The 14440-nt window shown below is 42.4% G+C and overlaps 1 protein-coding gene across 6 annotated transcripts in view; it reads right to left on the bottom strand.

Annotated features, from left to right (window-relative positions):
• Nucleotides 1-14440, bottom strand: part of LOC139757548 (protein quick-to-court-like) — a 148526-nt gene that overhangs the window by 102470 nt on the left and 31616 nt on the right. The window contains exon 1 of one of the 6 annotated variants that reach the window (XM_071678122.1): nt 8619-9016. The exons of 3 other annotated variants lie outside the window; for them this stretch is intronic. In XM_071678122.1, the coding sequence (XP_071534223.1) occupies nt 8619-8646 (28 nt within the window). In that variant the 5' untranslated portion in view covers nt 8647-9016. Of the gene's footprint in view, nt 1-8618; nt 9017-14440 lie in introns of those variants that run through there. 2 more of the 6 variants (XM_071678134.1, XM_071678137.1) reach the window with 2 other exon arrangements.

Below are 14440 nucleotides of genomic sequence, written 5' to 3'. Positions count from 1 at the left end.
TTAAACATGAAGTCTCTCGTCTGTTGTCTCGTCCGTTAAGTTTTTAATGGCCTCAAACTCACTAGACCTCGAAACTAAACCATTCAGGCAGCGAAGGTCTTGACACGAGCAAATGTTTACATAGTAACATTTCCAACAGATACAACTAGAATGCATATCATATTTTCATAATCTATTGTGGGTCAACACACGATCTATGCACCGGAAGAAAAGTTTTGTAGCTCGTAATTCCTCCATAACATTTCAATTTGTTCTTTCGTGAACACAGGGTCATGAAAGTGATGGCCTGTAACACTAAGACCTACCATCGAGTACTTAAGTCACTACATTTTCAGCTTTGGAGTAAATTCACGGTTCGTGAGTCGTTATAACGTGTGCCACATCTGCCCCACATCTGTATGTACACTAGATCAAGCGATCTAACACCCAACAAACTCCACGGTTCAGGTGAAATGTTTCGTCCGTCTGGTGATGGCTGGAGAGCTTCCAGTCTTCCGGGTAACTGTACACTCGTCAGGCCTGAAGCAACGGTGTTTTACGTTCCCTTCTCTCATAGCCTCTGCTCCCCACACACATATATACATATATTCTCTTTCTAACCTTATTTTTTTTTTTTTTTGTCTCTGTCGACTTCTTCCTTCAGTGGTCATTAGTAGTTATTATTCCCATTAGCTTTAAGTCATCTTACAAGCACATCGTCACGCCTCGCCAGGGATGACCATCACGTGGGAGCTGTGCAGCCTCCGCCAGGTATGTGGTGGGAACACTCTCCTACCGAGGAGTGCTCATGTGACGCGAAAACTCGACCTGAAGTGGTTGGACTTCCCCAGACGGGGCAAGTGAAGGGGGGCAGCAAGTGTGGCCCCGGGCGCTGGTTGTCCTCGCCTACGCCAGAAGCCTTGCAGGGGCGGGCCTGGAGGTCAGGAGAGGGCGGACACCCAGGTAACACGAAGACATTATGAGGGAGGGAGGCGAGGCCAGGTGGTGCTGGGGAGAGATGAGACCGCGTAGCGGATCAACAGGTTTGTAGGTTGGTGAGCTGATGGTGGTGATAGGCAGTGAAACAGACGTTCACTGGAGACGTGAAACATCTAAACTTAGCTGTGTGAAAGCCAGTTCGTGTGTCAATTGTCCACAGTAAAATCATGGGAAGCATAGCTAACAGACCTGATGTTCTAGAACGAGCTTATCCGTTGCCGAAAACACCGCTGGAGACAGAGGAGTAATTACTGAGAGACAAGTCTCACTAGCGACGTTGTGAAGGCATATAGCAACAGCGTGGATGGTCGTAATTAACGAAAAGTCATGGATCACTTGTAGGGTAAAGATCATGGAGGGTTTAGGAAGGCAAGAGTGTAAAGGTTAACTCATTAAGTAACTCTTCAGAAAAAGGAATGTTAACACGGCATTTATGATCCGGGTAAATGCCTTACACAATATCTACCTAATAAAAAATCCTTCGCAAAGGTCCGGCTCAGAGTGTTATGCAGGTAAGGCTGATAAGTGGCTGGCATTTAGAACTATCTAAACAAAAGCATGACATCGCTGAGGGTAAACGGGAATCTGATGGTGTACCTCAAGGCTGTTTCTTGTTGCCGTGGTTGTTTATAGAGTTTTTCTCGCTGGCGGAATACGTGATATGGCAGTGTGGCGGGGTAGGTCAGCGCTGTGGACAATGCTGAACCATGGAGGAACAGAACAACACAACAGTAGCCACAATTGTTTCTATTCATTTTGAAGAAAACATCTGAGTATCTGGTCGTCTTGGTGAGGCGTGTGCGAGAAGGGTCTCCCGTTTCAAGGGCAGGACCCGACAGCCTTAACGTGTTACCATACGAGAGGAAAACTGGGAACTGATAAGTTCACTTGTTCGAAAGTAGTTTGTGAGAAGGATACAATCAGGGAAATGACGAAAATCGCCCAAAATAAAGGAGGTGGAGAGAGTTGTGAGAACTGCTGCTAACAAGAAGATACTAACAGTCAAGTATGCAAGGAAGCTTACATGATGATGTCTTCCTCCAACTCCAAATTTGTGGAGAGATAATTCGTCACAGCAGCAGGGATGACATAAGAACATACTACGGGACAGGTTAAGGGACAGACAAGAATAGAAAATAAAGATGTGAATAAGATTCGTTATTGATGCGCATTGAAGGAAACTTGATAACACTGTGTTGCTGTGGAACATATGATACAGGCCAGTGTGGGTCATGTTGCTGGTAGGGGAACGGTGGTCGAACGAGTAACTGGTGGACAGATTGAGTGACTGACTCGGTGAAGGATATAGGGAAGCTGTAGATGAAGAAGCCACAGGAATATATTGATGGTTTATAGGGAGACTTGTATACGCCAGGGGTGAAAAACTCATATCACATCGTACAATGAATAACTGTTGTTATACAAGAGGTTCTTCAATTGGTTATACATAAGACAGAGATCACAGAGATGTGAATCTCTTTCTTTTTTATACATGCATACATATACAGCCCCGTACATATACAGTCATAGGGACATACACGAAAAAATATCGATATGACACGAGCAATCATTCTCAATAATCCTCCTTTTCCAGCTAAACTGTCGACGTGACACTTAACATTGACCCAACGATGAGTGACAGGGAAACCCACCCTATATGACTCATCCATGAATGACAGGGAAACTCATCAGTGTAACAGGGCTATACATCAACCTGACACTTCAACCCGACAAAGCCATTACAGAAAAGAAATACAAATAAGGAAGAAATCCTTTGATAAAAAGGATCTTAAATCCCAGCTCGAGGTCTGTGTCTCGAATCTTTAAAACCATTCTACTCACAAATATTACCGAATGAATATATATATATATATATATATATATATATATATATATATATATATATATATATATATATATATATATATATATAATGATGTTATTGTACAAATCCTGCAAATCCACTCAGTAGGAAAATAATGATAGACTCCATCTAAATAATAAGATCCTCGAAAAAACTGTGCTCCTTTCCGTTCACTGACGACCTCACCAGAGATCGCCTCCCTCACACGGCGTTACTAAATACAAGACAAACATCAACACATGAACAGTATACACAACACAGTCCATATTGCAACACAGTCTGGAATGGTTTTAAATACTCGTTTAAAATGTGTATTTCACGCCTTTAATCACATTTTTCTCCTTTTCTATTATTTCTGTGACAAGGATTTTCAATTTCCTGAGTTCTTCCTAAGATTCCCACCCGACAGGGAGGTAAAACCAACCCTCCCTCCTCCTGCAGACACAACCAAGATACAACTTCCAACAACATGTTGAGAAATATAACACAACGTATATACGAAGTCGTAACAAGATCATTCCAACAAGTAATTCAATTACAATCACGTTCCTGGAAAGCCAGGCCACTAGAGATATCAGTAATGAAGAATAGCTTTGCTATCTTGTTATCTTGTTATCTTGTCATATCAAGATAACGGGAGTTTCTACCGTGTCCAGCTTACCATCCACGAAGGTAATGGTGCTGCTGTCTTGTGAGATCCTGGACGTGAAAGACAAATGTAATGAGTGAGGAAATGAGACCAGTGGTGTGTTTTCTGTCCAGCAATAACCAACCATTGTTCGCAAGATGTGTTTACCTGCGGCTCTTGATGAGGTAAGACATGTTGGTGATGCATCGTTCGCCTGGCAGAGCTGTCGTGTCGAACACAGAGACACAAGGTATGAAACAAAATGGAAAGACGATTGATGATAGACTCAGGGAAAGACAGAATAATGGAGGATGGAACAGGGATTAGGACGAAGGGAAAAAAGACAAGGAGATAAGGGAAGAAAAGATAAGGCAAGAGGAGGACGAAGAGAGAAAAGAGTTGAAAAAGCTTGGTAAGAACATAATAAGACATGGGGAACATGGAATAACATACTGGTACCAGAGGAAATTGGGATGGAGAGAGAGAGAGAGAGAGAGAGAGAGAGAGAGAGAGAGAGAGAGAGAGAGAGAGAATGGGTAAATCTTCCATCTTATGTTATAACATGTAAAGAAAACCAGGCCTTTAACACAACATTTCTAATTACTTGTGTTAACCTTAGGATCTCGGGGGCTTCCAGTACGCGACACATTAAATCCAGTCATCTTAGAGGACCAGCTGAATTACCCAGCCTGTTAACTAATGAGAAAACCAGCTAGGTGTAGAAGCAATAGTAACAGTGTCTGCAATAATAGCATAAAGAGTAACAGTAATAACACTTGCGTCAGCTGTACAAATAACAGTAACAACAGTAGAAACTTTGGTAACAATGTAAGTAACAGTAGCATCATGTCAGCAACATTTACAACAGTTAACCCTTTACCATGTATATATAAATATTTTACTGCCACTTATGGCGTTAAGCAGCTTCAGTATTGCCATCTGTTCTTATGATATGGAATTTTATCAACATCCGAGATCGATGATGATCATAATGATGATGGTGATGATAATGATGATGATGGCGATGATGATGATGATGATGATGAAGTCAGTAACAGATCTAAAGTAACACCAGCAACCGATCCAAGACTGAGGTCGTGCAAGTCAGAGTCGCGTCTCCAGAACCCTGTCCCTGTGTCATTTGGACCCAGACCTCTCCAGGGTCGTCAGTCCTTCAAGCTTTTTAGTGTCATTCTGGACGATAAACGAAACAGGAAGGAACACGTCAGCAGCATAATCATCAAATCCTCCAACTGTCGTAGACTCAAGATACTTTGGAATCCCTCTGCATGAACCCAAGAACATTTACATAACCTATGACTTCTATTTACACAACCTGTGCCTTCTATTTACACAACCTATGGCTTCTGTTTACACAGCCTATGCTTCCTCCCGCCGGGTCTTCCTGCCCACCCGTGTGGACGGCTAGAGAAGGTGCGGAAGAGAACATGTACGCTGATTCACAGTCTCTCCCACACCACTCATCATGAGACGCTTAACACACTCTCTCATTATAACTCCAATGTGCCTATTGAATTTTCTTTGTTTATTCTCCGTTTTTGGCTTCACTTTTCAATATGTCGTTTATCATTATCATCACTATTATTTGTGGTAGTGGTAATAATAGTATTTCTAAAAAGTAATGAAGATGACTTTTGACACCACTGGCAACAGGCGAGCCCCACCAAGCACAGGCCAACCGGGATGCCAGGCGTACGACCAAGACACCAGATGGCGTACCGCAATACATGTGATGTACACAGCCTGTCGGAAAAGCACCCCCTCCACTTTCCCGAGACGAAACCAATAAAATAATTCTCTTGAGAGACCATTGGTTAATCTTTATTTCCTCAGTAGGCTAAGAGAACGACCTTTTCTGCTTCGTTATCACATAATTCATCCAGCCAACGCCTTAACACCATAGTAACGAGAACAAGACATACTAAAAAAAAAAAAAAACATGAATTTCCTGATCTATGAACCATGGAAGCCCCTCCATCTGCAAGATATCCGACTATATAAACAGACACAGACCTGAGAGGAAGTGCTGAACAGAGGGAGAGCAACAGACGAATACACTCCTAGTCAAAGACTGACACACACACACACACACACACACACACACATCTGTGCAACTGTTCACAGTCCAGCAGACATGCACCCTGCAACACGAACGCATTGTATGAATCCAGCCCGGAAGACACCTTCGTTCCTTTATGTTTTATATGTAGAGAAAACGGGTGTTGCCTCCCTGGAACCAGGTACAGTCATGTACCATACTGTACCGAGCAGGTAGTCATGCATTATAATGTACCGTATAGGTACAGTCATGTGCCATACTGTACCGGGCAGGTACAGTCAGATGCCAAACTGCACCGTGTAGGTACACGTACCATCATGTACCTGGCCACGCACCTCCAGCAGAAGTTTTCTAAATATGAATATTCATGTTGCTTGATGAGTGTAATTATTTGAATAATTTAATAACCAGATGATCCAATATATTACTCCTAATCAGGCAGTCATTTAATAAATTAATTAGTGAGGCTTGCTTATCAATTATTTATCAAAAGTAATTATCTATTGTATTAACCAGAGAGAAGCGATTCGTTTATCAACAAGCAATGAAGAGAATATGATCATTAATCTGAGAAATTTGGGTTTTGAATTATAATTATAATTATGTAGGTTGTTATTTTCTAATCATTCTTCTCCATGTTCCCCAGTGTCATAAGGAGCTGCGCTCTCTCTCTCTCTCTCTCTCTCTCTCTCTCTCTCTCTCTCTCTCTCTCTCTATCTATCTCTATCTATCTATCTATCTATATCTCCACCTCTCTATCTATCCATCTATCTCTCCATCTATCTATCTATCTATCCACGGGTACATACAATCTCCGTCTAGTGGTGAAACCTCGTCGCAGATTCTCCCTCTCTTTGAGAGCAAGTCTCGTTCATCATGCCAGGCGTGCGGTGAGCACTACGCGCCAGCCCTGCTATCATGGCGATATCTCGTCGTAGGTAGAGAGGTTACTCTCGTGTGTGTGTGTGTGTGTGTGTGTGTGTGTGTGTGTGTGTGTGTGTGTGTGTGTGTGCTCCTCCACGTACACAGATCCTGAAGGTCTTCCAGAAATCAAACATTACATCTCGTGTCGTCTGGTGTGGCAGTGAGGGGCAGGGAGGGAGGGCCGTGTGGGCCTCGTACACACAGCACAACACAAGGTAGACCTCCACCGTCGGCCGTGGATGGCTGGTCGCACACACCAAACCAAGAACTGGATCAGGAAAGAATGATCTCTGATATTGAGGGAAGTTTTCCTGGTATAATGTAATTAGTCTCTACTGAAACTGCTGGACAAAGATGGTTCAGATATCTGACAACAGCCAGTATCGCTCGCTAACGCCATGACCCAAGGATAGTGGTTCCTGAAGTCGTCTATATAGATCCCATCCCCGCAGGGGTCGATAGCACTATGCAGGGGGTCGGTAAATGTCGTGGGGTCGACTGAGGGTCGATTAAATTCTCGGGGTGCAATAGATGATGGTATAAAAAAAACGTAGGAATGGGAGAGGAAGTTTCTACCCGTCGTCGACTAAGACGGTAAACTGTGACCATATGATTATCATTAAGCCCTCCCTCCCATCTTCAATCAAAAGATCTTTTTCATTGCCTAGTTGTTATACATTTTTCAATTATGCTTATATAGTTTAAATATATATATATATATATATATATATATATATATATATATATATATATATATATATACACCAAGAAATTGGTCAGCTACAACTTGGATAATACCAGTATGGCCTCCAGATATCAGAATATCGCAAACAGGCTTCTATGTTCAGCCAAAGGAAAATGACGTGTCTGTGGCAAGCCTTAAAGGCATATCACACACACACACACACACACACACACACACACACGTCCTGGTGAGCTGGCTTCCCCAGCTAAGCTTAAAGTCTTCACTGGAGCAGAAAATTTACCCAAGTCCTGAGGTTCAGCATCTGTGCATGACTGTGCTGGTGTACGTCGCTGGTGTCATGCCCATCTTCCATTCTTAATGTCTTTGAAGAAATAAACAAAACGAATAAATAAAAGTAATAATATCCTCCTACTGTGACACCCACACCAACCCGCTTCCCGTTTATCAACAGAAACCTAAAAATAGATTTATACTTTAATATCGCCATGTTTTCTTTGTTCTATATTCTCTGAAGATCCAAGTTAACGCGTGGGTCACGGTCAATTTCAAAATGAATTTGACGAACTGAGAAAACTTCCAGGTGCCAGTGTGTGTATGACCATACCAGAGTGTGTGTGACCTTACCAGTGTGTATGACCTTACCAGAGTATGTATGATCTTACCAGAGTGTGTGTGACCTTACCTAGAGTGTGTATGACCTTACCCAGTGTGTATGACCTTACTAGAATGTGTATTACCTTACCAGAGTGTGTATTACCTGTGTGTATGACCTTAGAATTATCAGTGTGTGTATGACCTAAGAATTAATTAGACCCCTGAAGGTGTTACTAAGTTCCGATCGATGGTGGAAGACGTTGTACATTGCAAGCCTTCATGACCCCTGGCTCTCGATGAGCCCAAAGAACCAACCAAGACAATCCAGCCACGTTACACTTACATTATAAGTGTTCTATGTAGTGAGCCTGGCCCAGCGCGGGACCTACCATCCCCCCTCCGTGCCCCCCCCCCCCCCCCGACCCCACTTATAATCACCTCCGATTCTCAATGATAAGCGACGTGCCACTTAATCTGTGAAGTTCTATCGTATATCATAATCACTGTCATTCCTTCCTTCATCACTTGAGCACGAGGGTAAGACACTTGGGTATGAGGGCATGACCTCTGACGACCCTCAGGGGTTAGGTCAAAGGCAAAGGGTTACGCTGTCGTGTTCATGAGGTTTGATTCCAACATGGTCGCAGGGTAACAGCCGATCAAGTGCGATAATACATATTTACTGAAAGGTAGAAATACATGCGAGTTAACAGGTATATAAAGTTCATTGCGAACAAGTTTCGTAAAGTGAGAGTCATTCGTGATTTCGTCAGGGAAATTTCGCAATACTGTCGGAAGCCATGGTCAGTGCATAATGATACAACAAACTATTTAGGTTACTTACCTAAAAATGAATCGTCCATTGTAGTCATCTTCGTTTAGATGTTTTATTTCCTATAGTTTGTTCAGCAATTAGGTCAGCATTGTTTCTAGCAATAAAATCAAGAGTTTTTTGCTATCACAAAATCGCTGATATACCTGTCCTAACGTACAATATTGCTCGGTATTTAAATTAAACCATATGTTCATATATAACACTCAGACGGCATCTCACACAATCCTCACGATTTACCGACACACGAAGGTAAACAAATGGGTTAGTCAGCCACAGTTAAGAGTTTCACCAAAATAGATAAAGGAGGAATTTCGACACCTACAAGTTCGAACAAGTGGCAGGCACTGGGAGAACCTGTGAACACCTTCCTCCTACAGTGCTGGGGCCACACTGGCCGCCCGCCGCTCGCGTTCTGCTCCACCGCCCAGTCACGTCGTGTTGAGCGAACTCCACTGAAATATTCATCTCTTCTCGACTAACTTTATATTGTTTTGGACGTTGGCGGTCATCCCTGCTCATCTTATACCAGTTTTTCCTGCATAAACGATTCTAGACAATGTCAAAGTAAAGCAAATTTTACGTTTCAGTTCATAGAAAATCACATTAGACTCGCGATAAGGTAATGTATGGTATATATCTTATAATACATGTAGCGTCTTTGAACACGTCAGCAAAATTCGACCTGACGGTAATGGAAGATTTCCCTCGTATCATTTGTTCAAAAAATGATGAAGCAGCTACTGACCTGCCTCTATCCTCACACAGGTCAGTGAATAACCTTACAGGAGGAGGTTGTGAAGACAATATCTCTAACCATAACACGTTGCATCTGTAACGTCACGGGCCACTCAGCCAGCATAACCCGCAGGGCCGCTGTGGCAGCCCCCCACAACAATGCACACAACCAACATTGCTTCATCCTGAGCTGAGATATGCTCTACATATGCGCAGGTGTCTCCTGTAGTCAGCATATAACACACCAGGTCATATATCTTCCTCAAGATGACGTTTATGACTGAAAAACTCCATTACTATATTCAGAAAAAATTCAGATATTATTTTTAACAAATGAGTTCAGTTATATACGACCTTGTAAGCGTAGTTGTAAATCATTTACAACAACATGAAGTAGTTATGAATTACCTGTTGATGAACGTCATTCAAACATGTTGTTAAGAGTAACTTGAAATTTCATTACAGGATTTTTGCGAGTCATTTTCTAACCATAATTCGTAAGGCTACGAGAACTCTGGACTTAAGCTTGAACTCACTCTCTGCTAAGCTTAGGCTCTCATTCCTCCAAGCTTGAACCCAAACACCCCTAAATTAAATCCCACACCCCCCTCAGCCTCAAAACACAAACCACACTCCCTTCACCTTGTACCCATTCTTCCCTCGGCTTCAACATATTCCTCTAAGCTTTACCCAAACTCCCCAAGCTTAAATCCACATTCCATAATAGCAACTGCACACTATAAGCTTGAACCGACACTCCCTAAGCTTAAATTCACTCTCCCTAAGCTTGAATCTACACTCCTCTAAGCTTGAGCCTACATTTCCCCGAGTTTAAACCTCACTTGCAACCTACACTCCCCTTAACTTGAACCCCCGCTCCCCTTAACTTGAACCCCCGCTTCCCCTAAGCTTGAGCCCCCGCTCCCCCTATACGTGACACCATAAGACACAGTAACAGACAGACGTAAGTAACACTTCCCCGCGGGTGTTACAGACGAGGAGTTACGCAGGTAACAAGATCACGAGTCTGTGATGTCACGTGACGGAAGCCATATTGCGAGGTGAGACTCAGACACAGTGAGAGAAAGATAAAAAAAAGAAATGGTGGAAGAAAGATGACAAAATACTTATAGTCCAAAATATCGGGTAACTGAGGGATTTGGACGATCTCTCATCCTTTCTCTCGTACTTATTCGCCGTTTCCCAAGTTACTGAGGTAGCTCCGAGACAAGAGGAAGTGGTAATATTGGGTCACATGTATTCTCTACCTGCCATGTGTAATGTAGCTAAACCATAGTCCCATGTCCACAACCGGGCCTCTCACACCGCTTTATATGAATTGGTTCAATCAACTGACGTGCTAGCACGTCGCCCCCTGTATGCCACATCGCTCCAATGCACTTCATCCTATGCACACCCTACATACGATACATTATACTGTATTCAATAAATCATATCAAATTGAGAGCGAATACATGGGTTTGACAGTGACACCACCCAGGCAATGTTTATCCTCGGCTCCGGGCCCACGTGGCGCACCTGTGAATATGCCCACTGAGTGGCCATCGCGTCGCTCATGTACACACACACACACACACACACACACACAGAACGTAATCATGATCATATATATATATATATATATATATATATATATATATATATATATATATATATATATATTTTTTTTTTTCTTTTTTTTTATACTTTGTCGCTGTCTCCCGCGTTTGCGAGGTAGCGCAAGGAAACAGACGAAAGAAATGGCCCCCCCCCCCCATACACATGTACATACACACGTCCACACACGCAAATATACATACCTACACAGCTTTCCATGGTTTACCCCAGACGCTTCACATGCCTTGATTCAATCCACTGACAGCACGTCAACCCCTGTATACCACATGACTCCAATTCACTCTATTTCTTGCCCTCCTTTCACCCTCCTGCATGTTCAGGCCCCGATCACACAAAATCTTTTTCACTCCATCTTTCCACCTCCAATTTGGTCTCCCTCTTCTCCTCGTTCCCTCCACCTCCGACACATATATCCTCTTGGTCAATCTCTCCTCACTCATTCTCTCCATGTGCCCAAACCATTTCAAAACACCCTCTTCTGCTCTCTCAACCACGCTCTTTTTATTTCCACACATCTCTCTTACCCTTACGTTACTTACTCGATCAAACCACCTCACACCACACATTGTCCTCAAACATCTCATTTCCAGCACATCCATCCTCCTGCGCACATCTCTATCCATAGCCCACGCCTCGCAACCATACAACATTGTTGGAACCACTATTCCCTCAAACATACCCATTTTTGCTTTCCGAGATAATGTTCTCGACTTCCACACATTTTTCAAGGCTCCCAAAATTTTCGCCCCCTCCCCCACCCTATGATCCACTTCCGCTTCCATGGTTCCATCCGCTGACAGATCCACTCCCAGATATCTAAAACACTTCACTTCCTCCAGTTTTTCTCCATTCAAACTCACCTCCCAATTGACTTGACCCTCACCCCTACTGTACCTAATAACCTTGCTCTTATTCACATTTACTCTCAACTTTCTTCTTCCACACACTTTACCAAACTCAGTCACCAGCTTCTGCAGTTTCTCACATGAATCAGCCACCAGCGCTGTATCATCAGCGAACAACAACTGACTCACTTCCCAAGCTCTCTCATCCCCAACAGACTTCATACTTGCCCCTCTTTCCAGGACTCTTGCATTTACCTCCCTTACAACCCCATCCATAAACAAATTAAACAACCATATATATATATATATATATATATTTGCTTTGTCGCTGTCTCCCGCGTTTGCGAGGTAGCGCAAGGAAACAGACGAAAGAAATGGCCCAACCCACCCCCATACACATGTATATACATACACGTCCACACACGAACATATACATACCTACACAGCTTTCCATGGTTTACCCCAGACGCTTCACATGCCCTGATTCAATCCATATATATATATATATATATATATATATATATATATATATATATATATATATATATTTTTTTTTTTTTTTTTTTTTTTTTTTTTGCTTTGTCGCTGTCTCCCGCGTTTGCGAGGTAGCACAAGGAAACAGACGAAAGAAATATATATATATATATATATATATATATATATATATATATATATATATATATATATATATATATATATATATATATATGATCTTATTTCAAGATTGCGTAGCATCTGACGTGACTCGTAAATATACCTATTTTTCGCAAACACTTGTGCAAACTCACAAATATCACAGACCAACACAGTAACACACCAAACATTGCCATGAAATTAAAAGATAAAAGGAAAAATATAGAATACTCAACCAAGTCTGTACACAGAGAACTGATAATTTCTTAATATGTTAAACAAGTCATAAACGTTGTTCCTATACTCTCACAGTGTCCCGGATGTACAACGTCAAGATGTACAAGATAAGGATAAGGTGAACACTGTGGTGTACGTGTTATCAGTGTACAACGCTGAACATAAATGGTTTTGCATCATGAGGTTCAATCATTATTTTTTATCCATATATTATTCATTAATGTCTTCTGTCACCTTTTTGTTCTTCAGTAATCATATTCAAGAATCATTTCATAATCATCATGTCTCCTCTAGAAAGCGATATTCTCTCTCTCTCTCTCTCTCTCTCTCTCTCTCTCTCTCTCTCTCTCTCTCTCTCTCTCTCTCTCTCAGATCTCTGTGGACAATAATAGATCCTTCAATCCCTGGAACCAATCACAGCTTCCTCAGCCTCTCTCATCTCCCGGGACTAACTGATTATCCAATCACAATGATTAACCAAGATTTTTTTCACTATCAATCATGAAATATCTTTGTGTGTGTGTGTGTGTGTGTGTGTGTGTGTGTGTGTGTGTGTGTGTGTGTGTGTGTGTGTGTGTGTGTGTGTGTGTGTGTGTGTACTATTTGGTCAGCTCAAGCTCTTATCAGCTTAGCTCCTCTGATCTCAGCTCCTAATCTCCTTCTCTTTGTAGTGTGCGGCGCCTCGTCTCATGGCAACGTTTGTGTTGCCTCTCGTCTCATGGCAACGTTTGTATTGCCTCTCGTCTCATGGCAACGTTTGTGTTGCCTCTCGTCTCATGGCAACGTTTGTGTTGCCTCTCGTCTCATGGCAACGTTTTGTGTTCAGTATGGTCAACATTCAGTCACTCACTCAAGACTGTAGTGCCTGCTATACTACTTAACAACCAATAACTGCTACCATAACACTTATCTTAATGTACATTCCTAATCATCAATCCACATCTATCCTACTGATAAGCAATACCTGGAGGCGACGACACAAGGCACCAGGTGAGTTATGGTGGTACAGGTGAAGACCTGGTTCATGCTGGGGCAAGAGAGAAGGTCACACCAGAACAACAACTCATGGTATATGTACAGTACGAGCTTAGTACATTTACACGTTACGGTACATTACAGCAGTGAGGGTATAAACCCTTGTACCCTATATATATATATATATATATATATATATATATATATATATATATATATATATATATCCCTTCTTTACACTCCTGTAACCTATACCTACATACACCTACCCCACTTCCACCTTCATCCAACAAACACAACTAAAACTATACCCAGCCACAGTAACTCCTCTCCACCACAGTTCCACCACACACATCAAAACTACGGTCCTGAGGCATGTACGTGTTAGTCTTTCCCCACCTCTCTAATATCACAAACACCTTCCTCCATACCACAAGATCCCTCATGCCCAGTGTGTACATTCCACACTGCAGAATCTGAACACTTAATATCCTGTGAATTGTCTTATGTTTACATTATGAATGAACATGGATTCGTCACTTGAACTTTTCAGCATGCGGTCCCACCCGGTGGACGTGGCAGGCTTTCTGAGAGCTGCAGAAACCTCATAGAAGAGGAGCTTGGGTCAGGAAGCTAGGTAAGGCATATATGTGGTCACCTGTCAAGATTCTGGCGGGTCATCCTCCATGTCAACAGACAGCTTGCCTGTCTCCCCATCCATTAATCAGCTGTCAACTGTCTCTCCCTCCCGTCAAGCAGCTGTCAATT

This window comes from Panulirus ornatus, chromosome 27 (genome assembly GCF_036320965.1).
Source record: "Panulirus ornatus isolate Po-2019 chromosome 27, ASM3632096v1, whole genome shotgun sequence".
Classification (NCBI taxonomy): domain Eukaryota; kingdom Metazoa; phylum Arthropoda; class Malacostraca; order Decapoda; family Palinuridae; genus Panulirus; species Panulirus ornatus.
The sequence above is the reverse complement of the archived record's forward strand: the minus strand, read 5'-3'. Positions and strand labels throughout refer to the sequence as shown.